Source organism: Dysidea avara, chromosome 6 (genome assembly GCF_963678975.1).
Source record: "Dysidea avara chromosome 6, odDysAvar1.4, whole genome shotgun sequence".
Taxonomy (NCBI): Eukaryota; Metazoa; Porifera; class Demospongiae; order Dictyoceratida; family Dysideidae; genus Dysidea; species Dysidea avara.
Window position 1 is genome coordinate 29,086,833 of NC_089277.1, and position 27,790 is coordinate 29,114,622.

Consider the following 27,790-nt stretch of genomic DNA (forward strand, 5'->3'; position numbering starts at 1 on the left):
AGACGAACAACTATGAAAGCATTTGCCAAAGATGTTTTCATTGATCAAGAACAAAAGTTAGGGATGATTGAAGAGAAAATTGCAATATACAGTGTGAATTGTTCCATACTTTAGATTACCAGCTATCTACAATCAGAGGCTGAATGATCCAAGGGGTGGATTAGGGGAGATTTCCAGGGGTTTCAGGAAACTCCTTTGGATATTACACAGTACTTGAAACATTATGAAATTGAAACTTCATGTTTCCAGAATCTGGAATCTTTAAAGTCAGCTACTTAACAGAAAAAAAATGAAATGTATAGCTACACAGTGTAATTGGCTCTAATACCACATTTCTTTCTGTGGGGTATGTGATTAGTGGGAGATGATAGTCAGGGCCACCCAGAGAAATTAAGGGGCCCAGGGCAAAGAGTTAAAGTGGGGCCCTTCACCCAAGTTGTAAGGTGAAGACCAAAAAAAAAAAAAAAAAAAAGGTCACAACCTGCTGGCAATGACAATAACTACCCAGCACCAACCATATCTCCTTATCTATAAGCTTGCTACACTATTGATGTGGATTGGTGTTCTGGGTGGTGGCGGATCTGGTGCACTTAGCTATAAATAAGCGATTACCGCGGTCTTTAGTCCTTATTTAGAATAATTCTAAATTTATAGAGGGTAACAGCTGTTTGAACCGTGAAAGCTAAGGGTAAACCCTACAGCGAAAAATATGGCGACTAACTGGGAAAAGGTGAAAGAAGAGCTCACCTGTGCAGTTTGCCAAGATCTCCTGAACAATCCCAAGATACTCCCTTGTCTTCATTCGTTTTGTACGGGCTGTCTTAAAGAATGGTTGGATCGATTGCCGTACTTGGAGGCTTCGAAGCAAGAGCTCGAGTGTCCACTGTGTAGAGGAAAGGTTGCGCTATCCACTCCACGAGCTGTAGAAGAATTACCATCGCATTTTTCAGTCGTACGTCTGGTAGAGATCGTGCGTCTACAAGAACAAGCGAGCAGTAAGAAAGTCACCCCCATCTGCCAAAATTGTATTGAAGGAGAAGTGGCTACATCGTCGTGCAGCGAGTGTGCTATATTCTTATGTAATTTTTGTGAGAAGGCGCATCGACGATTTAAGGCCACTGACACGCACAATTTACTTTCATTGAATGAGTTAGGCAGTGCTACTAATATTCCATCCATCTTACCAGAGAAGGTTGAGGTGTGTCGCATCCACCCAACTAAACCACTAGAGTTGTACTGCAGGTGTGAAGATGTGTTAATCTGTCGAGACTGCATTGTCAAAAAACACAAGGACCATGACTATGATGTGATTTCAGATGTTGTAAATGGTGAGAAGAAGATACTGAAGGAAGCTCTTCCTGGTATCCAAAAACTAATAGATGACGTACAAGGAGCCATCAATGAAGTACAGAGCAAAAGACAAGATGTGAAGAACAGAAAGGAAGAAAATTTGCACAAGTTGGATGATGTCTTTCATACCCTTCATGCCGCACTAGATGAACGAAAGAGACAGTTACAACAACACATCACACAGGATACAGAGGGAAGGGATAAAGGCTTGGCTGTGCAGGAAGATGAACTGTGTTTCTTGTTAACCCATTTGAAGAGCTGCTGGAGTTTCATCGATGGCAAGCTGCAACGAGGTCTTACCAAGGATGTGTTGGCCATGAAAAGATCAATGTTGGATCGAAGAGATAAACTGAAAGAAATGAAGAGCAAGACAAAGCTAAGTCCCATCATTAAGGAACAAGTACCCATCAGCTTCAAAGGCTTTGATAAAGTGACACATCGCATTTCCAAACTAGGGTCATTTTGTGATGCTCAGAAATGCTTTGTTGCGGACTTAAAGGAGATAGTGCCAATTGACAAAAATAATTGCTTTACAGTAAAATTGAAGGACTTCTTGGGTGATGACATATGCAATTCCACAGAATTAGATGTAGTAGTGCAATACGACAACAAGGATCAGGTCTCTGAGTCAGCTACTATCAGAGAAATTGGTGGTGGCAGTTATGAAGCTTCGTATGTTCGTAAATTTGGTCGGAGTCACACTGTGTCTGTGCAAGTGGGAGGGGAAACTATTCCTGGGAGTCCATTTCAGTGAGTTAAATCAATGTATACATCAGGTGTTGATGACCTCTCTAAATTTTTTTCCTGAAATCGAGATATTCTAATATAGCAGTCACCCTAATAGAACAGTTACAGGTGTAAAGCTGTATGCTATTAAAAAAGCTAAAGAAACTAGTATAATGACTGGATCTGGAAGAACTAGTCTTATTGCCCATGTCAGCAGATTTGATTTTTCACCATTAGCACAAAGCTACATAAATAAACTATCATTATTACACTTTATAGTGACCGGCAGGTCTGCACAGCAACTTGTGCTACAGCCTTAGGATTACCTAACCTAATTACAAGGACTAGACTTAATGACTTATAGCTAATAAGGAATAACCAAAAAGGGGCCAAAGTAAAGGAAAAAATCCCTCCAACCCCAGGATTCGAACTGCAGGTCATTCAATGTCTAGTCGGGGCCATACTCAGTCTTCCTCCAGGACGGGTGGATTTTCTTCCTTAAACCTACTTAAAGTATTTATTATTACAGTTTACAGTGACCGGCACTGAAAGTCTGACAGCAACTTGTGCTGCAGCCTTAGGATTACCTAACCTAATTACAAGGACTCAGACTTAATGACTTATAGCTAATAAGTGTAACAGAAAAGGGGCCAAAGTAAGGAAAAAAATCAAATTCCATTACCAAAATTAGCTAGATTTGAGTGGGCTGCTTTTGCTGGCTGCTTTTCCCAAGCACAGTGGAGATCCGTACAAGTGGTCTGGGGCTCAAATGGAGCTCTGGCCAGCCTGGGGTTCACTGTAAGTGACTGTACATCACCGTGGTGTTGAATAAAGACCTGTGCTGTAAATGTGCTTTCATTTTAGCCAGTTTTGAGACCTGAATGGCCCATAACATGGCCTACCTGTAATTATCCCTACACCTTCCTTTTCAATTTTTAAACAGCCTCTTTCCCTCCTTCCAGGCCCCACCTCCTTCCCTTTTTGGAGCTTGCCTGATACAGTCAACCTCGGTTTAAAAACTATCTAAAATGGCAGGAAATTTAGCTGTTGGCTACTAGCACAGTGGATGCTCTGAAAGGTAAGGAATTGGTGTAAAACGTGTGAAAATTTGGTACACATAGCTTCAACCATTAGCGAGTTACAACACACTAAATACTTTAAACTGGCATTTCTCGATACTTTTACATAGGCGATAAGACCGGTTTTCCCAGACTGGGTCACATATGTGACCAGATCTGAGAAAACCCAACATAATCATGCATTTTTGAATTCCTAATATTTGTAATTTGCTTAGCCAAGTGTACCCTCTGGCAAAGTTTCAATTTCATAATATGACAATAACTTTCAGAGTTACCGCCCTTTAAGTAGCAACAACAGAAAGATCGATTGTACAACAAGTATAGGGAAAATAAATCACAGGCACTTACTAATTTTAATACAACAGTTGTAACTTACAAACTAAATGACGTACAGAGTTGAAATTCACACCAGCGTGTTTGCCATTAATAGGGGAATCGATTACTGGGTAAGTGTGTCCTTCTATCACCCTTCTTCACTGTATACAAAGGTGAAATTTGTGAAAAAAGATCAATCACGTACAATCACTTCGATGTGATGCAAACGAACACCCATATCTTGCATATCCTTTGGTCTACTGACTTGAAACAAAGATTTTCCAACTCCTCTTGAGTAGGCAAATAAGATGTTATCCAGATTTATATTGGTAGCCCCTTCCTTCACTAAGAAAAAGGCACTCAAAAATTTATGGAATTATTCAATATTATGCAAATATTTCACTCATTGTATTCAATACATTATACTGGAAAATTACGTTTGCGTGATTGTGTCGGGTTTTTGCAGATCCGGTCACATAATTGATAAGTAGGAATCTAAACAATAAAAAGCAGTGAAACAATAGGTGAACGATAGTATTACAACTTCAGATTAAAAATGGTTATTGATTTGAAATTTGGTCAGTATTGAGTGACAACATAGCTTAGTGAATGGAGAAAGTTTAAGGTTAATATGTTATGTGAATATAGAGTTATGGTCTTCTGAGTTCATAGAATTGGATGTGTGTGGAAGACCCCTTTTCGCAAATCCGGTCACATATATATACATGAGATCAAAAGCACTGCACTGTGGTAAATAACTGATATATACCAAAGTTTGTATATTAAGTGATATACCACGCTATTTCCACGAAATCCTTACGTAAATGGTAAGCCTAAATCAACCAAGAATTACTCACCTGAGTAAGGAGGATTTTCGATTCTCCTTCACTAATTTTGAGTAGATGGGCGTGGCATCACTGAAGAGTCTGAAACATCTAATCCATCAAGGATTTCTACTGATTTTGATCTTCAACAGGTGCTGTTTCACTATAAATTGCTATCTATAATTGTTTCATCTACTGGGGTGTAGAATATAACAGTTACACCACGATTACTCAACAAGCCCTAGGTGACTGGCTTTGGAGCTATTTTATTTGTATATTCTTTATTATAAACATTGTATATGTGACTGCTCTTTTAAATCATCTCTGCAGTACATGCTTTTTTAGCCTACCAACACATGATTGAGTAAAGCAAAAGATAGTCACCTGCATGTTCATGGAGAGTAAAACGATTATTGTTTTGTTTTCATATACCAAAAGGCGCATGAAATAAGAGTGCTTATTTATGATGTGGTAAAAATAAACTTTTTCATTTTTAAAATGAGTTATTAATGATGATACATGTAAAAAGGACAAATTGTTGTCCCTACCACCAAGAGTTCAGGGTATCATACTGTGCGGGAATGCTGTATATTAGGGATCATAGAGGTTTGGGTTTTCGGACCAAAAATATTATCCAAAAGCCAGCTTCACAGTACCATCCTGGTGCCTTGGCAGTATTAGTTTGGTATAACCAAGCCTTAAAATGCCTCCAGTGCAACCCTAAATGCTTCCAATAGATAATTGCAAAATTTTTATTTTTATTTAATGGAATTTTCTACTGACTAACTGCCTGCCCCTTTGGACAAGCGTAACTCGATAATGGCTAAGGCTACTGGCTTGATTTTTTCCTATTCGACATTGCTTTGTCCCAAAATATGCCTTTTGGCATAACATAGTACATACAATGCACACATCGTAGACTCAAGTACTGACTTGAAAGTGAAGTGGCCATAACACTTTGCTTTCACCTATTTTCAGCCCATTACATAGAGTTACAGCATTAGAAATACTTCTACTAGTCACATGTAGAGTTTAATTATTTTGTTTCTGTATCCGAAAACAGTATGCATGTCACGTACATTTGTTTATGATGCAGTAAACGTAAACAAGATCGTTGTTATTTCTTCAACTATACCACCTTCATATCCATATGCGTAAGTGACTACAGGGCTAACACTGTCTTATAGTTTACCTTGGTTGATTTGCTAATCCATGGTGAACATGTTAAGCCAAATTGCAACATTGGAGACTAATACTAATGGAAGTTTTGGCTGCAAATGTACGGTACCACTCAAATGTAACGTCTTCTCGCACGGGTGTGAGCGATTAAAAAATGAGCTAATTAAAGGGAATGAATGACACCTGTTTTGCTCGCAAGTATTCATCCCAAATGAAACAGTATGACTACTTGCGAGCGAAACAGGTGCCACACCTTTTAATTAGCTCATTTGTTAGTTGCTTGTGCTCTAACAAGAAGGACATTACATTTGAGCAGTATTGTAAGTGCCTGTAGCAGTATAGTTGCCGTACAAATCAATTGTCTTGCTCTTCCTACTGTCTAGCGCTCTAATCTCAAAACTACTCACCACAGAAAGCTGAAACTTTGGTGATCCATTCCGTGGTCATTGCAGATAATGCTGAGAAAACAATGGAAGTTGTGCAAACAAATCCGGTTTTTGCTGAGACGGTCACAAATTATACAGGGCAAGCTTATTGCTTAACTCTTAAAGCCATTTAAAACTTTATAAAATTCATGCATCATGCCCACATAAGCCACTATTGATATTGATCGATCAAAAGCCCATAATTATACAGAAGGTCACACAGATTAGATTTTTGGAATGCCGATGTCATAAAGAATAAAATGGTGTGCAAGCTTCACCAATTGCAGTGTTCCTTCACCACATCACGAATTTTTAAACACGGGTATAAATTTTAAGAAAGTGAACTCTATAGATTCTAGTCATGTAGAAAGTTTATTGTTGATCTATACAAGTTTATATAATCTGTTCAAACAATGTTGCGTTCAATAAATCACTTTAAGATCAGTTACCTGTGTCATCTTCACAAAGCGGATGCTTTGCTGGTGATTCTTGTCAATCAAGGACAGATTTTCAACTGAAATCAGGCAAAGAAGACCATGAAACAATGAGAAAAACAGTATTGTTATTAACCCCCTCACCGCCAAGTTTGTAGAGGCCTCCACTCCAATCTACTGCTTCTAAACTGCTATAACTTACACACCATGCCATATAATCCTATAAAACTATATGTGACCAGATTTTACAAAACCGATCCAAATCGCACATCAGGCAAAATCAAACTAACACCACCAGTGGATAGCTACTCTATCGTACTACTAGTTTTGACCCTCAGTACTACTCAAACTACACGAGGCTGGTTTTAACAGACGTCTTTTCTGGGTGGTGTGGAGTGCTCAAATGGCAGTTTCAGGCCTTGTGAAGGACTTGGCATGGCAAGAACCAGTGGTTTACTGGTGGACAGCCTTATAATGTTGGCCAGACGTGTTCTCTGTTGATTTTGCTACATATCAGCCACTAAGGAGCCAGCACAGCCCTGTAATCTCGTGTCTGGACTCCAATCATGGTCTGCCTCCATTTTGAGGTCTATCTCTTTCCCTCCCCGCCACCCCCCACCCCTTTGTGAGCACTTGTGATACTACTTCACTCGTCCAACTGCTCAGATTTTCTATCTTATTTGGCGGGAAACTCTACAAGCAACTACAAGTACTGGAAGTGGCCCGAAGGGTAACAGATTGATGCATCTTTTGTGTAAATTTCATATGCGTGCTTGCTATCCTTGGAGAGTTATGCTGGCTTTAATTCTTTAAAACCGTTTATCTCAAAACTTTTAATGTGTGATTTGGATTGTTTTTCCGAAATCCAGTCACATATATCAATTTACTTGCTATAGAACAAGGAATCCAATTATCGAGTTGCTATTTGCACAAGAGCAACCACAAAGGCATTATATAACTTCAAAGTGAAAAAATCGACCTAAGTGAAACCAAACGTGAAATTTCACTACTAACTTTACAGGCTAGGACTGTTTATAATAACACAATAAACATAGCTAACCTGTTTACAGTTGAAGTGATGATCACCAAGTCTAGTTTTCCAGCATTTAAGCAAGTGCGCATGCATATACAGACACGAGGTCACTGCTTTGATGCGTAAAAAAAGTAGCAACACATCACCCCAACCTTCTCCTTACTGTTTCTCTTCATTGGTAGTGCCATTATCATTTCGAAGAATCGTCTACAATGCTTGGTATTGACATTCCGAAAGTATGCGATTGAATCATCTAACCATGCGATAGTGCGCGAGAGACCGGTTATCCCTGTTCCTGTTCACCTAAGGGCGTGGCCACTACAGGATAAGCGCAGGAGCTACTAAAACACTCAACTGAAGTTTCAGAGTTCTTAGAATGTGATGCTATGGGCATTTATATATCGAAACTGCCATAAGGCTAGGCTTGCGCCAATTATACCGGCATAATTTCGAGCATAATAGGCTAGCAAAAGCATGAAGCATTATGCCAGCATAATAGGACGATTTTCAAGAATTTTAATTAAAATGTGCAATGCGCGTGCCAACAATACTGCACAACATGAACACACTGCACATTATTTCATATCAAACACCTTGTAGTGCTATTATTTTTACCATTTCTTGACTGATTATTCACACTTTATGGAAATAAGATTGAGATACTCTAATAGAGCAGTTCTAATACAGCAGTCAGGAAATGCAGATATACTCTAATAAAACAGTCAGCGCTCGAGCATAATCTTGAGAGCATAATTTTGAGCATAATAGGCTTTGATTTTTGAGCACTGCTCAAAAGCATAATAGGCAATTTTCAAGGCATAATTGGCTCAAGCCTACATAAGGTGGTGGTGGCAGTGAGAGGGTTAATATCTGTGATTGTTGTTGTTACTTAAACATTATGCATTTTCATTTTTTTTTTTTTAATTTTGCCACTATAGTGGCTTATGCACCTTTTAGGGTTAAATATGCATTTTTATATGAGTCTTAGTAGTATAGTGGATCAATTTCAAGGATTTGTACCTTACTTTAAAAATCAAACACATACAACAGTGATTTATCATTTCTCCAAGAGATCCAATAGCTTTGACAAAGCTTTCATACATGTATGTAAAGTCATGTCTGCTAAGCCCCATAGTTTGCTACTTGACTCACTTGAAATATCAAGGTGACCAAATTTTTGAAAATCGTTGATCTATACGCACACACTAGTAAAGTTCACTTTTCACCATGAATAGACAGCCACACCAATACTTTACACATTTGCACCACAGCCATGCCTCTGGTTTGATCGGGTTGCTTTTCACGAGTAGATTTCTAGAGATGTGTTCCAGCCACTGGGAACATTCTGACACCTTGTAATGCCACTGGCCAGCTGAAACACGCCCAATATTAAGACTGGAGACACCATATGACTTTCTCGGCCATTTCCTATTCATATATCAATCACCCGCCCACCACCACCCATGGTGACGTGCTTGTGTTACTGATACTGACATGAAAAAGGTGCTCAAAATCATGGTTATATCAACGACTAGTTTTCTATGGATTGAATTGAAATAAATGCTATGGTTGGCTGTATTCATGATGAATATTTCAAACTCTTAGCTTTTGAGCTACTGTATACTGGATTGAAATGTTTAAAATCTTGTATTTCACAATCTATTGGTGTGCGTAGATCAACGGTTTTCCCAAATCATGTCACATATAATGAAGGCAAGCAGCCCACTCTACTTGACATACATAACTGTAGAAGGAACATTTGTCCCAAACCATACAGACGAGGCTTGTGTCCACAGTCAACCTGCATCAGCTGTGGGTGCTTGCCTGGTTTATAAACTGTAAAAAATCAATTTCGGATATCTGGTGTAATGGTAGTGTTACAATTGTGTAATGTTTTAGAGTGCCAGCAACATCGAGAGACTACACTAAAATTGAAATACAAAATTGTCAACTAATCACACAATATGGAGGAAAGACATTTCAGTGGCCTTGGGATATTACCACCACCACAAATGATGATGTTGTTATGGTAGATAGGGACAATCATGAAGTAATAATACTAGACAAGGATATGAATATAATTAGGACATTTGGTCAAGGAAGTGGAGACAGTAAACTAAACAATCCTCTAGGTATAGCTGTTGGTCACAATGTAATAGCAGTGAGTGACAAGGATGATCATGCAGTGAAGACGTTTACTCTACAAGGAGACTACCTGTCAAAGTTTGGTTCCCGTGGCAGTGGAAATGGCCAATTTGATAATCCTCAAGGATTAACATTCAATAGTAAAGGTCTCTTATATGTGGTGGGTCGTAGTAACTGTAGAGTTCAAGTATTTGATAACAGCAACACATTTTCATTCAAGTTTGGCTCCAAAGGATCTAATCCAGGACAGTTTCAGTGTCCACGTTATATTGCCATAGACAGCAGTGACCAAGTGTATGTGACTGACAGTAGTAGTGGTGGAGGAATTACTATATTTTGTGAAGATGGTCACTTTATTAAGAAGATAAATTGTAGCAGTTCATTTGCCATTTGTCTTACTCCTGATGATTATATAATAAGTAATGATCATGCTAATCACTTTCTCAAAGTATTCAGCCCTACTCACCAGTTGATTACTAAGTTTGGAATACGGGGAAGTCAAAGAGGACAATTTAATGACATCCGTGGTATAGCAGTCAACAGTGTTGGTACTATCTTTGTTACAGAGTATGGCAATCATCGTCTTCAAGTTATTACCACTTGACATTGTAGATTTGTTATCAGTATTGTAAGTATTGTTTTGTACAGCTTCTATACGCAGATCTGTAATAGCATTTAGACTGTTGTACTTATGCAGCTATTAAACTAATGTTTGTAAGTAACACTATTATATATGCATAAAATTAATTCTAATAGATTAGCTAGAATAATTTAATTTGGTGGGCCACAAATCTACAACGGTTTTGTCCCTGAAGATATAACAGGTACAGAGGATTAGAACCATTCATGAATGTATACTAAAATTATTTTATGAGGTGAATGCAAAAAAATGTCACATCTATAGTCTCTACAAAGCAAAAACATATTATGAAGACAATGTTTCTTTGTCTTCTTAGGACTCCTTTAATAAAAGTTTAGCAGAAGTCAGTGACAGTTCATCACTCAGGTTTTTATACACCACGAGCTCAGCATATTGAGGGGAGTCCACCTGAAAAACACAAAAGGCACAAAGTTTCGTAAACAGTTATTGAATACATACATACATATACAGCATTTATAGGCAGGGTTCCATGTAACCTCCTTTTTTGAAAAGCCTAGCCTTATATTACTTCATGAGCTGCTGGCAAGTTATTCTGTTATACTTAGTAAACTAAAACTTATTTTTATCAGTTAAAGAAATGCTTATTGCACACACTTATAGTGGCAAAACTCCCATTTTATTTACATACAATACCTCTCACTGGAAATTAAAATTACTTGAAACTGCTACCCCAGTGTCTTCATGCACAATAAGTGCCTCTAAAATGATTCGGTGATTTAAAGTTATTATAACCGCTTACGTAAAATTACTGCTAAAGGCTTCTCTTGCATTTCTAATGGTAAGATTCAACAGTGAAACACTACTGGATCATGGAGAGTGATTTTTTTGCTATGAAAATATTGCTACTAGGTAGTATCATGTGCAATGTGGAACCTCCCCTTTTAAAAGTCTAAGTCTGGATCTGCCCCTGTGTATTATGCAGTTAATTACCACTACTACCATTACTGATTAATTATACTATTCATTGCAATGTACAGGTATAGCCATAGAAAATAGAGGGTGCAAAGCATAGCTAAAAACATTCTTCTACTTACAATAATCCGGAAGTTTAATCAGCAATCACCAATGTCTGGTACTTTATGCTTTTGTACACTTCAAGTTTCACTTCTGAGAATCAATCTTATTCTCAGCAACTTTCTTCACCTGAAAAAATCATTATAATCATGTTTGTTGGTTAGTACTATTATAATTGTTTTAAACAATGAGTTGGCTGTGTATTCACTAACGTACCACTACAGGTGCTACATAAGGAATATTGCTATCTATTGTAACTATACTAGCTATATAATCAGTACTGTGAAGTGGGCCGGCATCATAAAGGTTTGGACTTATCTGGCCAAAAAAAATCTTCATTTTTCTTTTGTGACAGTTTAGCAATATTATCAAGCCCTAAAATGTCTGCAGAGTGGTGGATTTAGAAATTTATATAATTGTATTTGAGCAGGAATCATAGAAATTAAAGGCAATAAAACAAGAGAGATCTTCTAGCTACACCTGCAGCTATACTATAGGGCACATTAATTTTAGCTCCTTCAACCTATTTTGATCATGGCTATAATTGTACTCTAGATCTGCATATGGCTGAAGTATATAGGAATTAAATGGCCATTAGTACAGCTGCAGGTGCACATACATGACCTCCTTGTTGCCTTTTGTTTCTATGATCCCCTACTCAAATAATAGAATTTCTAATTTTTCCTTGCACCTGTATAATCAGAAGAACATAGCTGCAGCATACATAGAGTAATGCACCACTAACTTTGTTAACAATTTCCTGTGTTTAGCTGTTGCTGGTTTAAAATCAGACCATTTTCCGCCACCTGCACTCATTTTAACTGAAGGTTTATTAGTAATTAAAGAACACTGCAATATCTACTGTAGCTATAAGCCAACTAAGCACAATTGTTGCAAGATTCTTTATTTATAAGAATTATTGTATTATAGCTCTGCATGTACTACATGTTGTATGCACGTGATTACTTTGAAGTGTACATTGTAAAAACAATGGTGTTCCAACACACCTTTTTGGGTGTCCCAACTACAAATATCAGTGTTGGGAGTAACGCGCTACTTGTGTATCGCGTTACGTAATATTATTACTTTTGTGGTAACAAAGTAATAGCTACAACGAAATACACTATAAAAACAGGTAATACAGGCCCGTAGCCAGGGGAGGTTCGGGGGGTTCTGAAGAACCGCCCTCTTGGAAAAAAGGTCCCCAATTTCAGTAAAAAAGGCCATAATGTAACCAAAAGGTCCACAATTTTTGGTATACAAGTCCAAATTTTCAGGAGCAAAAGTCCATTAGCTACAATTTACTAGATACCACTAATAAGAAACTAAATTAAGCGCTTCGAGTAACTCATTCATTGCATGGATTAAATGCAATGCAAGATCGAGATACTCTAATAGAGCAGTCAACCACTCTAATAGAACAGTCACAATATTTGGACCTTTACTAAAGGTCCACTTTTGGTCAAAAAGAACCCCCCTTTCAAAATCCCTGGCTACGGGCCTGTAATATAACTCAAGTTACTTTACTTACAAGTGTAACGCGTTACCTAAGTAATATAGTTACTGTAACGAATCTATTATTACTACAAGTAACGAAGTTACTAATCTCGTTAGTAATCCACTGAGTAACGTCTAGCCACAACGAAGTAATGAAGCCTACTGAATGAAGCTTATTCACCAGCTTCTTACTTATAACCAACATTTGCACATTGCCCAACAACGCAATCATGTCACGTGATAAGGTGGTAGTTTCACACGTGACAGCTTAAGGCTGTGGACACAAAGTAATATAATATGTAATATTATTACAGTTACTTTATTTTATGGGTAATATGTAACTGTAACTAAATAGTTCAGTTGCAAGTAATATGTAACTAGTTACTTTTAAAAACTAACTTGCCCAACACTGACAACTATGTTTCTGGGACTCCCTTTGGGGTGCTTTGATACACTTCATCAGGGTGTTGCAAAACTCCCACTAGAGTGTTCAATAACACCGAATACTAAAATCTCTGACTCTTTGAAGGGAGGGTATTGGGATAGGTGTCACAGGTGCAAGTAGTATCACTTACTTAATTACTTTGAAGAATATAATGCGATGTATAGTGTATATGTATAGGCTATGGATATTATTTAAAAGATAATTCTAATTCTCAGCACTATATATCTGCAGTTTTAAGGACAAAATGTAAATATCTGCCCTGTATAGAATTGAACAAGCTGTGATACAAAATACTAAGCTATATTACCATGGTAAAATACATGTGAATATCCACATAATACAGGAATAAAAAATCCTATGTATGTGACTGGGCCTGCGAAAATAGGGCATGTGAGCACAAACTATACCCTGCTACAAACCTGGTCACATCTGAGCATTGGAATGGAATATTTGCATTTTGTAACTTTTATCATATAGCCACTTACATGGTTAATAAGGACTGAAACTTGCTTGGCCATGGCATAAAGCCATGAAAAGTTATGAATCATGAAAAGCTAAAAAAAGTAGGCAGATTTTATCCCTATTTTCACAGGCCCAGTCACGTATAGTTTTGCTCAATGTATAGTTAAGTGTGTAACATAATATGTACCGCGGCACTGCTCTTGCATGATTTATATAATTATACTCTATTATTGTTGGCCAAGGTTGGTTGCATCAGTCAAACTGAACTCAAAATTAATTGCAAATTGCGATAAACGTTAACGTCAAGCTGTATGATGCCAGTGTAACCCACATCCCTAATCATAACCATAGGTGTTGTTTGTACCTGTTAGCAGTACACAAATGAATGCTCCATTGCATACTTTTAATTTTGAATTTCATCCCAGCCACCACTTGATTCTGATATTCTATGGCCTTGTACTCAAAATACTCCTGAGTTTTTCCAATGCTGCTTTCTTAACGAATATGGAAAAGTTGCATGTAGCATGTACTATGATTATACATTTTTTCACACATTCACACAAGCACACTTGCATTTGTACTACCAAAGTATGATGCATGTTCACTTTTTCAGCAATGTCCTGTGTTTCTGCTGTAGCAGGCTTTGGTTCAGACCATGCACCATAAGCAGTAGCACTCAATCCACTCATGGTTGATTTCAGATTTTCCACATTTAGTAAATTCTATAGGTGTGCTCTTAAATGAAATAATCACAAGTTTTTATTTTATGACATACATTCATGCATATTTATGACATGCACTTGCAAATGATGTAATAAACCACAAGGATTCTCTTTGTATAACAGGTCATAAAGGTGCTTTTACTTCTCGTGTTACTGAACTTACAACTAGAGCCACAATATAGTCAGCTAACAAGGAGAATCACAGTACAAGGAATACTATAATACTGACGGCACAGTATAAAGATTTGCACTTTCTCACACAAAAAGTAAGACCCAGCATCACTATATATGCCATCTGCAGCCATGATGGATCTAACTTAGTCCTTAGGTAGTGTCAGGTGGGAATTTCATTTACGTAATAATAAATTTTACACTTTTGGTTGCTCTATTACACACTTGTTGTTTGTATACACCTTAGCACAGGTTACTGAACTTACAATTGGAGCCACAATATAGTCAGCTAACAAGGAAAACCACAGTACAAGGAATACTATAATACTCACAGCACAGTAGGATCATGTAGGTTTGCACTTTCTCACAAAAAAAGTAGGAACCAGCATCACAATGTCCTCTGGGGCCATGATGGGTCTGCTCTTTTAGTGTCAGGTGGGTATTTTATTTACGTAATGATAAATTTAACACTTTTGGTTGCTCTACTATGCACTTGTTTGTATAATGTAATGCCTGGAAAGATATATTGTATGGTCAGGAAACTGGTACACCTTAGCATAGCAGGGACTAGGGGTGTGTCTGCAGGCATAGGTGACCTCCCTTGTCCATACTATACTTTAATCAAACTTAATATTTTTATTTCCTTGTATTTGTTTAATAGCTACCCACAAGAAGTATAATATACTGTAAAGCATAAAATAATTTTTTAGTGTTGACATTCTTATGAATTAACCATAAACATTTTTATGTGCAACCAAAGAATAACAATAAACCATTCACTGTGTTTATTTTATACAGTGGTTAACCATCTTTACAAAGACAGGAAATGTGTAACCACACTTTTCTTTAGAAATCACCACCTTCTTAAACCTTACCACGATGGTTATTGTTGTAGTTGATGCAACTGTTTTCTTTACCACAATGGGAATAGTTTTCAGACTGATGGAAGTTGTCATACATTTCATAAAAATGGGTGGCATGTGTACCTAAAACTGCCTTGCCAAAAGCTTTACTTAAAATAATTATGTATCTTGATATTGTATAGTCCAGTTTGGTCATTTGGTAAAACATTTGTGAGCATGATTTTTCTACATGATTATTATGCTTCACCAGCATAAGTCAGACAGTGAGTTCTACTGTACATGAACCAATGTTATACTCAATGAATTCTAATAAAACAAAAATGCACATATAGAATAACAGAACAGTCTACGTCATGCCATAATGCATGTAACAGTTGTAACAAAGGCATGAGAGATATTCCCAACAGCCCAATGGCTGAAGGCATACAAAATCCCTAATGCCCTGTGTTACAACTAATGTAAAAACTAATGTCCATTTGGTTCCGAATGGGGTACTTAAGTCACTCTCTAGAGTTCCTATGGATTATACTTGAAATTTACAAGGAGAAAACATCCTGACCGCTTGGAAGACTCCGGTTAAATGTTTGAATGTCAATTGGTTCGAGGCTGCCCAAGGCCAGTGATGATTTTTTTTCTCCTTTCTTCACCTTTTCAAACATATGTACTTAATGTAACAACTTTAAACAGGCTGTAGGACCAGGTGTCTTACAGACCTTCAGCACTTGTACATGATTGTGCTGTAAAAACCTTAATAAATAAATAACAGCTTTGATCCATAGTAGGCTAATAGTCAATACAAGTACAACCACTGGATATATAATAGTTATGCCACGGCTGTGAGGGATTTCGCTGATATGTATATACACCTGAAGCACAAGGGCTGCAGGCCCGAGGGTGAAGGGTGTATGTATCAGCAAAACCTGACGCAGTCGTTGTATAAGTTGATATATATCACTCTAGGCACACTCACCTGATAAGTTAATATATTAAGATATATTAAGTATATAGTTGAAACTATAAGTTACTCACCTATTTAAATCTAGTTGTCCTCTTTGTGTTATTCTCAATGACTGAGATGTAGTAGGTAAAAAATATGCGTTGTCCAAATGATCATTTTATTGATTATCCTGTGTGCATATGGTCTGTTAGTATTTCATGTAGTGTATGTTACTTACAAGGCATGCTATATCATATAAATGATGGCTCACTTTAGTGTATTGCACTTACTGCATATACACCTCTCCTCCTCAGCCATCAGAAATTTACCATTGATAAACCCCTTAGCTTCGCCTCAGTGTTTATCAACAGTAATTTTCCCTGACTTTGAAATTGGGGTGTATATAAGAGCAATACACCTCATAGTAATGGTGTATACATTGTATTTGATTACGCCTGCAAAAACAGGGCATATGGACACATAAAAGTTGCCAAATTTTCATCACCTATAACTTTGTATGCAGTTTTGCTATGGCAATGCAAATTTCAGTAATTGTTACACAGTTATAATTAATTGGCTTTTTTATAGCTATACAAGTTACAGAATGCAAAATTAACTGAGATATGACTTATTGGGTGATGCGGTGTAGTTTGTGCCCTCATGCATGCCCTGTTTTCAGGCCCAGTCAAACTGTGCATACAAATGCACATGAGCCTTGAATATGTGCATGCCAAATAACATATCATATACCGTGACATGCAAGAAACCAGCTGAAAACTTAATCAGTGTCAACACCATGTCAAAGTGACAAATAATGATCACGTGCCTACTTCACACATGCGTATACCCTACAGTTATTTTTGTATGTATATCACAATTATATCATCCGTTATTAACTTGGTTTAAATTGTCATGTAAACCTCATTGAAGGTACAAACACACAAAAGTATAGCTAGATACCTGTGCAAAACACAAAAATGTTAAATTTCTACTGTCTCTACTAAACTTGAAGTAAAATGCTCTATTATGTTTTCTATATTCCTGTCAATTAGGTTTCACGTCAAATGTTATTGAAACCAGTGAAAACTCATCATCCAAACTTCTAGTTACCACCATATCAGCATTTTGTGACATCTCGGTTATTTTCACCTGAAGAAAAATCACATAATTAGGCCATGCAAAGGTAATTATATTTTTCTGGTCCTGCCAATTCCCTAAAATTGACCAGGTGACCAGGATTTTTTTTGAACTTTTTGATGTGGTACGCTATACATTTTACATGGCAGTACATGGAATTGCAGGAAAAAACAAAGTTAATGTATAAAGTTAGTGCATCTTTATAAGAAAAGTCGTGTTTACAAGACATGAATACCTTTCAACAGATATAAAAATATTGTATGGTGATTGTGCAATTCATTCAGCACAAAATGACCAGGAAGGGAACCAGAAACATATAATTAACTTTTCTTAGCCTTACCGCAACAATTTGCAACTGCAAATTTCAATGAATAAAACATTAGCTATAGTATGTTCACGTTGAGCTGAATCCTCAAAAACATTTAATAACTCATGGATGCAATTACTCACGATCTTGAAATTTGGCCGATTTGTAGTACTGCTTGACCCGCTAAAAACGTTTCAAAATCTTTTTGTTCAAATGTTTGACATAATATTTACAGCCAATCAAAATTTTCACTATACATTTCCTATGGGGAAGCCATACAAATACAGTGTCCATTACAGCCCTTTCCTAAACTTGTAATGGAGCCAAACCGTATGTGTCTGTTGTTGACACCTTTGCTGTTACCAATAATCATCTGGTTGGCTGAAATGGTAACTCTGTTGAGATAAAATCCACATTTAATTTTTAGCTGTTTTTCAAGATTCAGCTCAACGTGAACATACTATAGACATACAATATTTCAGACTCACAACTCAGCAGATTTCAACATAATTTAAACTGAAATTGATATTTCAGCTTCAGGCTTGCAGTGTATATAGTTCTCCTGGAAGGTAATTAAAATTCTTGACAACCCATGCAGGCTAAGATTCTATCCTTGTTTGATTACTCACTTTCACTATACAATTATATATACATCAGACACAGATATACATAATTATTATAGCTGCAGTGTTGTCTTTTCAAAAAGAAATTATTAAATTTGAAAATTTGCAATAGTCTAGTGACACTATAAGGTAGCTAGTGCCTTTAGATAGTCATGTTCTTGTCTACTAGTAAAGCAGAATAGTGCACATATCATGCACTTTGTGATACAATTATGAAACTTTCCACATAAATAATAATCCTTGTGACATTTATTTTTTGATATAGTGCCACTGCATGTTTGGCCTTAGGAAACCTTTATAGCCATTTTTTGCATTGAGAGTTTATCTGAGCCCACCTGGGGCTTAGAGGTTTCAAATTAAAGGTGTTGATCTAAGAAACAATACGACTTTTGTTTGAAGTGAACAGCTCTTTCCATCACAAAGCCATGCATGATTACTTTAAGTAGTCATAAAATTTGTTGCCCTTGGGGTATAAATTACCGATGGGTAGTAAACTTCATAGGATTTCATGGCTAAAATAAATTATCATAACTTTGGGATAAAACCATTAATTGACTTCAAATAAAAATCAAGTAGTTTCTGTCAGCAAGGCCTTTAATTTGTAACCATGTTTAAACAGTGTAAAATAATGCCTCAGGGAAATAAAGACAGAAAATGATGAATTTGCAATGAAAACATGGCTGTAAAGGTCACCAGAGGTCAAATCAGTGATGGCTCTATATCAAAAAATAATTATCACAAGGATTACTATTTGTGTCGAAAGTTTCGTAATTGTATCACAAAGTGCATGAAATGCCCATTTTTTTGTGCTGTGCCGCTCTAATTATACAGGTATCTCTGTATCAATCTAGTGGTATAGTGTGCAATTATACATTATTATTGTACAACTGGTACAGAGTTATGCGTAATACAGCTTTTCTTACAATAATATTGAAATCGATTCCAGCTACCACCTTAGTTCGGTATTTGATAGCTTTGTAGACATTAAACTTCATCTGAGCTTTTTCTTCAGCAGTTTTCTTTACCTACAGTAAAATATGGTTCAACATTAAATAATAATGCTTAGCTATGTATATATAGTTAGTCATATTGTAGTATAAGTATCAGTGGCAGATTCAAGGAGAAACACTGGGCACGTGCCTCAAAATTATACAAGATCAAGACATATACACTAACTAGGCATGAGGCTATTATGCTCCAAAAATTGAGCATTATGCTTTTGAGCAGTGCTCAAAAAATCACCTATTATGCTTTTGAGAATTGCCCATTATTCCCAAAATTATGCCACCATAATTGGCTAATAATGCCAGTTCATTGCTGTATCAGACCATTTTCATTGATGTTTAGGCTTCAAATAGTCTTGAATTCTTTAGCTGGTTACTGTATTAGAGAATTTCATTTCAATATGACTGCTTTATTAGAGTAAATAATATTCAATGACTGTTCTATTAGAGTTTCTGACTGCTCTATTAGAGTATCTCGATCTTTTTTAACGGAATTATGCAATCTGCAGATTTTCCTACTGTTAAAGCTTTATAATCACCTCAAAATGCTAGCATAATTCCTGATTTCCACACATACCTATTATGCCCGAAATTATGCCAGCATAATCGCCGCATCCCTAACACTAACAGAGCAGTCAGTCAATTACTCCAATAGAGCGGTCACCTGCATGAATAGGCGCAGTTGCTGAATATGATAACTTGCATCTGCAGCACCATCCCATCCCATGGGCACATTAATTTTGGCTTGCTAGGATTTTTTTGCAAATGAATTGCACAGTCATGCAAGGGTCCTTTGAATGCTATTAATAATATTTTAGGCATACGTAACTGATTCAGAACTACTCATGACTGTCACTGACCCTACAATGTTTGATCAGTGCATGCTATGCACTCAGAAAATCACTATTTGTATTTGATACACTGTAGTACAGTCATTTTACCAAGAATATTGGGTCAATCTCACACTAATTGCAACAAAAGCAAACTCAACAGATGTTGTTTCCTTATTATGTCCTCAATGACAGAAAAAAGTCCTAAGGAATCCTCATGGGGGAACAGTGTGAAAATCATTGAAATAAAAATCCACTTTTTGCTCCTTAATGGTTTGATGTTTTTTACAGTGTTTATAGTCATATCTCAGCTAGGGTACTACTTATATCAAAACTTATTATACCATTAAAAAGCTCTCGCAAAGACGAATCTTTTGGTACTAAAACTATCACCTTAGGAAAATGTGGTAATGAGTTATAATTAAATATATCCTGGATTTGCTTACTCTTTGTACATGTACATGTTTTGCAACTGTAACTACTGTAGCAATGCCTTTATGCATGTTTTTGCATGCATACAGAGTACTATAGTGAGCTTGAGAGTTTTCAACCAGCAGGAGAAAGGTTATGTTGTGGATGCACAAAATATCACATCTACCAATGAGAATGATCAGGCCCAACATTGTGTGGTATATAAGGCAGAGTATCTGTAGTTGTTTTTTAATGCTGGTGATAGCATGAGAAGAGTACTTACTAACTAACTGAACAAGCCAGGGCAAACTTTGTTAATTTTGACATTAGGTGCTGAAACCCGGGAATGAACCAGGGACCTTTAGATAAAAGTAGGTTGATCATTCTGTATTTCAGCTCACTCAAATATTCTCAATTCTTCTTCCAGCAATGGATGTACAACCTGTATTGTGCACCATCTACAAGATTTCTGCAGATACAGGTGTCCCATCTTCTACTCCAACAGTAAAGGGTAGTTCAACCATCAACCAGGTCAGTATTTCCAGGAATGACAGCATTTGTACTATGCCTGGGGAAGTAGTACATCAGCATTGTTGCTGCAAATACTGCAACCCACATCAAATAGCAAAAGACACCAACCAAGAGGAGCCAATGCCAAGCACATTAAACAATGGCAGGCTTGTACTTTTTCATCTGAGGAGAGATTTTTGGTCATCTTTGGTCATCTTCAGAGGAATTCAGGTTGGTCCACTGCTCCTCTTTCAGATCAGAGACTTACTACTGTCATGCAATCATCAGATGATCTGGAGGTAGCCTTCAAACATGAACTGTGTAGCTATCCACCTGCTTTCTTAGATTCCTCTCTTTTGCTCCATGAAACAGACAAGCCAGCACTTGCTGATGCAATATAGAAGACTTGTGAAAGTGGTGTCCTAGCAGAAATCCCAGATGATGGCATTCAGTATGTCTTGGTGGGTGGAACACCTCTACAATGCATCCCATGCATGGTCTTGTGTACATATGGAGACATCTGCACCAGTACACAGAATGTGTAGCAATGCAGGAAAGTACAAGGATGCCATAGATGTGAACACAGAAGATATGACACATCAGAGGCAGTCAAAAGGAAAGGCTGATGCAACTGTGAAAGTTGCTGCTAACATGCATGACCATCACAACGAAGGACCAGTTTTTGTCCAACCAAACAAATGAGCAGCAATTATTTTCATGCTGAGTACAAGAGTAATTACAAAACTATGCACCAGGAGATGCTGATCTTTTGATTGTTCAGAAGGCTGTTCAATCTGCTACCACCAGTACCATTATACCAGTTGGTAAAGACACTGACCTCATTGTTCTGCTCTGTTACCACACACGTCTCAACTACCATGGCATCTTCTTTTGTCTTGAGCCAAAGAAAAACACAAAAAGCTTGTGTCTGAAACATCAAAGCTGCAAAAGAAAAGCTTGGTCAAGACATCTGCAACAACATCCTCTTCATCCATGCCATTCTTGGGAACATCACATCTCTATGGGATTGGAAAAGGGACATCCCTTAGCAAGTTCAAAGCAAGTGGTATGTTCTGTGTGTAAGCAAAGGTGTTCCATTCTGATTCAGCCTTCACACATGATGTGATAGATGCAAGAGAGAAAGCTCTAGTACTAGTCTACAATGGAATGTTAACTGACACACTAGATTCCCTCTGACATAAATGGCTCTGTGAAAAGGTGGCTGCAAAAACATCCCACATAAAACCACAATCCTTACCACCAACTTCAGCAGCAGCAAAGTACCACATCCTGCACGTGTACCTTCAAGTTGAAGAATGGAAAGGATCAGCTGCAGAACTTTATCCCAGAGACTGGGGATGGCAAGAGTGTGAAGGGGGTTTGTGCCACTTCAAACATCGCTACCTCCTGGTCCTGAACATCTGCTATGGGTGATCAGATGCAACTGCCAGACTGACTGCAGTACACTAAGATGCTCATGCAAGAAGCACAATAATGAGTGCACTCCCGCTTGTAGTAACTGCAAGGGAACTGGCTGCACAAACATACCTCACAACAATGGTATTGACACACTTGCGTAGTCATACAAGGGCATTTGCTACAATCTCTTTGATAGTATTGTATATTATTAATTATATTTGATTATAACTCGTTAACACATTTTTGCTAAGGTGATAATTTTAGTACCAAAAGATTTGTCTTTGCGAGAGCTTTTTAATGGTATAATAAGTTTTGATATAAGTAGTATCCTAGCTGAGATATGACTGCAAACACTGTTAAAACATCAAAGCGAAAACGTGGATTTTTATTTTAGTGATTTCACACTGTTCCCCAACGGGGATTCCTTAGGACTTTTTTTCTATCATTGAGGACATAATAAGGAAACAAAATCTGTTGAGTTTGCTTTTGTTGCAATTAGTGTGAGGTTGACTCTCATAATGACTGTACTACTGTACATAGTTGTTACTCTGCATTAAAAATTTTAGTCCCAAAACATACTAAATATCTCTATAGTGTCAGGCATGTGGGGGGCACAGCCCCTAGACCCCTATTCCATATACCTACTACCCTACTGCACACCCTGTCATTAGGAAATTTTGCTGAGGCCTAGGGGACAATGATATATATAATTGTAGAAGTTAATGCATACTGGCACAACGTTCACAGAGCACACTCTTCACAAATGTGAAACATGGGTTTTTTTAGGGTACTCTGGCAGGTGGCTATTATTCATTGTTCACTATGGTTGAAACCTTACATGGGCACAAGGCTAAAACAAATGTGATCGTGATTCATGAAAATTTGAAAATCCAGGTGGAAATGATTATAACTACAGCATCATAATGCCAGGAAAAGTTTTAGTTTCTCATCACCCGCTACCAACACTACAAACTCTTAATTCATTGCTGCTATAATTGATCATGTGCGCTGGTGTTTTGATGTTTAGACAAGCCAGCCATCATTTTCAGCCAAGGAAACATTTATTCCTGATCCAGAAAGATGATTGTAAGCATTACATTTAAGAAGGTTTTTGATAATCCTTGCAGTGACAGATATAACCTGCTATTGCTGTGATTTTGGGTGGCTTCCTTCATACTTCCTTCATATTAGCTAAATAGTAAAAAATAACTGCCACTATCCTGCCCAAATCAAAATTGAGCAAGTGGCTTATGAGAAACTACCAATTTTACTTTGCCTGGCCTATTATATCAACAATCAAAATTAATTACCATAGAGATGACTAACTATGTGAAGAATTTACAGCTATTAATATAGAATCACTTCTCACTACAATTAGCACAACACTGATAATACTTATCTGATTTAATAGCTGAGCCCACCTGGGGTATAGAATTAATTTTACAAGTAACAATAAAATTTTCACCCCTAAGAGAGGTTTCTATAGGAGATTTGATTTATCCAATTTGCTAAGTTCTGTACATTAAATATAATTCATTAGTTACCTATAAAAATAATTTATTTTGTTATTGGTTCAACAGCCTACCACCACCAAAAGCCCAAGAGTGGGGTACGATGAGGATGACAAATCCTCAGTACGTGTATGGGACCCTTGGGGTAGGGGCATGACATTGATAGGAGCAAAATGAATTGGCATGAGCAATGTCTAATGCCGGGCAACCATGAAGCAATCAATCTCATTTGGTGATGGCTCATGTAAAAAGGAATATTAATAAAAATAAAATTGTGACTGGGCCTGCGAAAATAGGGCTTGTGGGCACATGATTTTTTCCTACTTTATCAAACTTTCACCAATCATAACTTTTTGTTGCAATTATCAGCTCTTAGAGTAAACATTTAATTGTGTAAATATCAGCTCTTAGTGAACATTTAATTGTCTAAGTTACAGATTGCAAAGATTCTGTACAGTACTGAGTGAGATATGACCTGTAGAGTCACTGGGTGTAGTTTGTGCCCAGATGCCCTGTTTTTGCAGGCCTGGTCACAATTGTTTACTGGGCATTCAGCACTGCTGGAAAAAAATTACAAGATTAGATATTAATACCTTAATATAACACAGTAATAATACACATGACCAAGAATGTAAATGTTTAAGTAGTTATGTTATCTAACACAGTTGGTTAGTGGCTGCATTCAGCTGTTAGTAGCATAATGCAACATGGAAAATGGAAAATGGCAATGTGTGGCCTAATGAAACTAGTGATGCATCCTCTACATCTTTACTCAACCCAACCACCATTGCCATTTGTCTTTCTGTATTACTGTTGTACCACCTTACTCCATAGTTGGGCATTCTTTAATTCAATATTATTACTGTGCAGGCCTCACAAGGAGCATATATGCACAAAGTGATTACAAAAAATTATTTAATTATTTAAATTAAAAGAGCAGTCCTGTTATCCTTTGCTTAAATAAGCTGAGATCAGAAATATTTACATCATCATTAAGATAGAGAGTTCCATAGCTTGATACTACTTGGGAAAAATTTGAGTAAGCATTAATTCTTGCTGGTAACTGTAAGAATCTCTTTGGGCGTCCACGTGTAGAGTGGTTACAAGGGCAAGGTGGGAGTAAGGAGTCAGCGTCAATGTCTACTAGATAGTGAATTATTTTATATAGCATCAGCAATCTATGTTCTGTTCTCCTGTCAGTAGGGACCCGCCGATTATACTGGGATAACTATGAGCATAATAGGTGCCTGAAAGCATTGAGCATAATGCTAGCATAATAGGAAGAACAGCTTATTAGAAAATCATTGTATTTTATGGTGACCTAAGTCACAATTAGTGTATTTTCTTACCTGACTTCTACATCTTGTAATGCTATACACATCCTTTATAGCTGTAATGGGATTGTTGGCCAAGTGACCACTTTTTGGCTATTTATAGTTAAAACTGCACTGATATTGAAAGTAAGACAGTTTAATATTTGTTTGTTTTATCTTAAGGTCGGCCTGTGTGAAAATCATCATAAACAATGAAAAAGGCTGGGGTATCATCTTATTTTGCAGTGGAACTGAATCCTATACGAAGGGATTTTTGGTCACGTGACCACTTTTTTGATTTTTACATAATTATGTTGAAATTGTGCTGATAATGACTGCTGCAAACATTCCAATAACAAATTAACACTTGTTTGCTTTATCGTAAAGGTAAATCTGTGTGAAAATCTTCAGAAACAACAAAATGAAGCACCTTCCTATTTTGAGTGGAAACCCTACATACTGATACATGCATAAACACAAAGCAAGAAAATAGCACCATGCATACACATAACACTGAATTACATAGATGACAAGAAAACACAGGCAACAGCAATACTTACATAGTAGCTATGACAACTGAGAAGCCCACTCCTAGAAAGCCCGCTTCCTAGAGTCCCTAGCTACGTATACACCCGTACGTTGGTAGTTGTGAGTCTTGTGACAACAGCTGAGGACGACACCTAGTGACCTATTAACTGTACTTAGACAATGGCATGCAGCGTTTCATTTGATGTGTGGAGGTCTCTTATTTGCGAAGAAACCTGGTATCAGGTGTCTTACTGGTAAGACACCCGACAGTTGTTTACAACCACAATGTGGCCTACAGTAATGCAATTAGCCTTTTGTGGACAATTATTATTTCGCACATCAGTAAACACCAAGCGATTGCGAGCAGATTATTACAAATAAATTACACTCAGGTACGCTGTTATCGTGGGTAGCTCAGCGGATTTATAGACCATCGTGGTACAAGCCATTAATTCAGTTTGTGGCCTTCGCCATATTAAAGCACGCTCTGTAAACCATGCAAGACAGCCATGTTGGCACTGGCTATTCCCATTTGCTGCCATTCAGACGTATCTATAATGCCTCAAACATACTTTTTATCGACTTTTTTTTTTTTCCCGGGGTAACCAGCACCCCTTGCCACCACCCCTAGCACTAGATGTTGAAGTGCTAGACAAAAATTGGACTGAGATTAAAGGGAGCAATTTAAATAATTAGGGGGAAGGCACCCGACCCTCTGATAGTACAAGGTCAAGTGCCCTATGGCTGATGGGACAACCACTGTGGGAGCGCGCCCCCCTAAGGCACGCAATCGCTGAGCGGAGCAACGAGAAACTGATGCGACAACGTAGCCAAGACATCGCGCTGCTGTAGGGAACTTCTCTCTTCAGGGACAGTAAGTAGGCTAGACGTTTGTAAAAGATGCTGGTACATCCACTGATTCCACCAAACGTTGAAAAGACTAATGGGGTAAATGAACCCATCTCAACCTCCCTAATCCTCTGCTCATATTTCCTACGTTTCTCCTTTTCAAATCTCCGATACAATGAAGCCACTGGTGTAGCACGGTATGACGAAGCAGTTGGATTAAACACCTTTTATCGACTTTACAAACCTTCAGTTATTCGCGCTTCATGGCTTGCGCGCGAGCTTGCGCGACCTCACATCTTTTGCTCGCTGAAATACCCTAGGTGTTTCCAATGGGAACTCTCTATACTAACTCACTGCTTCTACGCCATTGTCTAAAACACAGACACTCACAATAGGCGTCTTCGAGGATTTAAAAACCATCGGTGACGTCTTGACGTCACCTCAGGTTTTTAAATCCTCGAAGACACCTATTGCGAGTGTCTAACTATTACTAAGACTGCAAGTGTGCCTAAAAATATAGCCTGCGGCTAATTTAATTAGAAACCACCACGCGTGACCGCACTCAAGCGATAACAATAATATGTTGAAACGATAAACATGCTATGTCCACGTATATACCTGTTACTGCAATAATCTCAGTTTACTACACGAAGTTAGTATGTTCACGAATTAAAATATATAGACTAGCGAGATAGATTTCGTGCCGGTAATGTAGGGAAATTATCAAGGTGACTTGTCAGAAGCAGTTTTTCAAAGCCACTTATAGCATCAATTTAAACACACGTTCACAGTTTGCGCCGGTCTGTGTGACATACTGTTACCTTTTCAGCGATATCTTGTGTTTCTGGAGTTGCTTGTTTAAAACTAGACCACTCCCCCGGTCCACTGCTCATTTTTTCAAGTTAGGTTTAAATTATTAGTATTAACTGAATCACTACAACCAAACGCTATAGTTAACATACAAGTTAGCTGTACTAGCTATCACGCTCTACTGCACCACGCAGTGTTCATGCGAGTTTGCATGTATGCATATAGCTAGTGTAATAGAATGCATGCAATCAGTCTA

The 27,790-nt window shown here is 37.5% G+C and overlaps 2 protein-coding genes and 1 long non-coding RNA gene across 3 annotated transcripts; 1 reads left to right on the forward strand and 2 right to left on the reverse strand.

Moving 5' to 3' along the window:
- The first annotated feature begins 656 nt into the window (after positions 1-656).
- On the forward strand, positions 657-10,232 carry LOC136258275 (E3 ubiquitin-protein ligase TRIM71-like). The gene is made up of 2 exons (XM_066051613.1): positions 657-2,100; positions 9,265-10,232. Exons 1-2 carry the CDS (start codon positions 710-712, stop codon positions 10,112-10,114), a joined length of 2,241 nt encoding a protein of 746 aa, XP_065907685.1. The 5' UTR covers positions 657-709; the 3' UTR covers positions 10,115-10,232.
- A 117-nt stretch (positions 10,233-10,349) lies between these two features.
- On the reverse strand, positions 10,350-16,473 carry LOC136258277 (uncharacterized). Its single transcript, XR_010702719.1, has 3 exons — positions 16,375-16,473; positions 11,206-11,314; positions 10,350-10,558 (listed from the first exon to the last, which is right to left on the reverse strand). It is a non-coding gene; the product is annotated as an uncharacterized lncRNA (long non-coding RNA).
- A 698-nt stretch (positions 16,474-17,171) lies between these two features.
- On the reverse strand, positions 17,172-27,713 carry LOC136258940 (cystatin-B-like). The gene is made up of 3 exons (XM_066052328.1): positions 27,546-27,713; positions 19,273-19,374; positions 17,172-17,431 (listed from the first exon to the last, which is right to left on the reverse strand). The coding sequence occupies exons 1-3, from the start codon at positions 27,615-27,617 to the stop codon at positions 17,327-17,329; spliced, it is 279 nt and encodes a 92-aa protein (XP_065908400.1). The 5' UTR covers positions 27,618-27,713; the 3' UTR covers positions 17,172-17,326.
- Positions 27,714-27,790: the final 77 nt, after the last annotated feature.

Coding starts and splice junctions, on each gene's coding strand:
- LOC136258275 (XM_066051613.1), top strand. CDS start 710: ATGGCGACTAACTGGGAAAAGGTGAAAGAAGAGCTCACCTGTGCAGTT. Junction 2,101..9,264: donor ATTCCTGGGAGTCCATTTCA/GTGAGTTAAATC, acceptor GTAATGTTTTAG/AGTGCCAGCAACATCGAGAG.
- LOC136258940 (XM_066052328.1), bottom strand. CDS start 27,617: ATGAGCAGTGGACCGGGGGAGTGGTCTAGTTTTAAACAAGCAACTCCA. Junction 19,375..27,545: donor CACAAGATATCGCTGAAAAG/GTAACAGTATGT, acceptor ATTTTACTGTAG/GTAAAGAAAACTGCTGAAGA. Junction 17,432..19,272: donor GAATCGATTTCAATATTATT/GTAAGAAAAGCT, acceptor ATTTTTCTTCAG/GTGAAAATAACCGAGATGTC.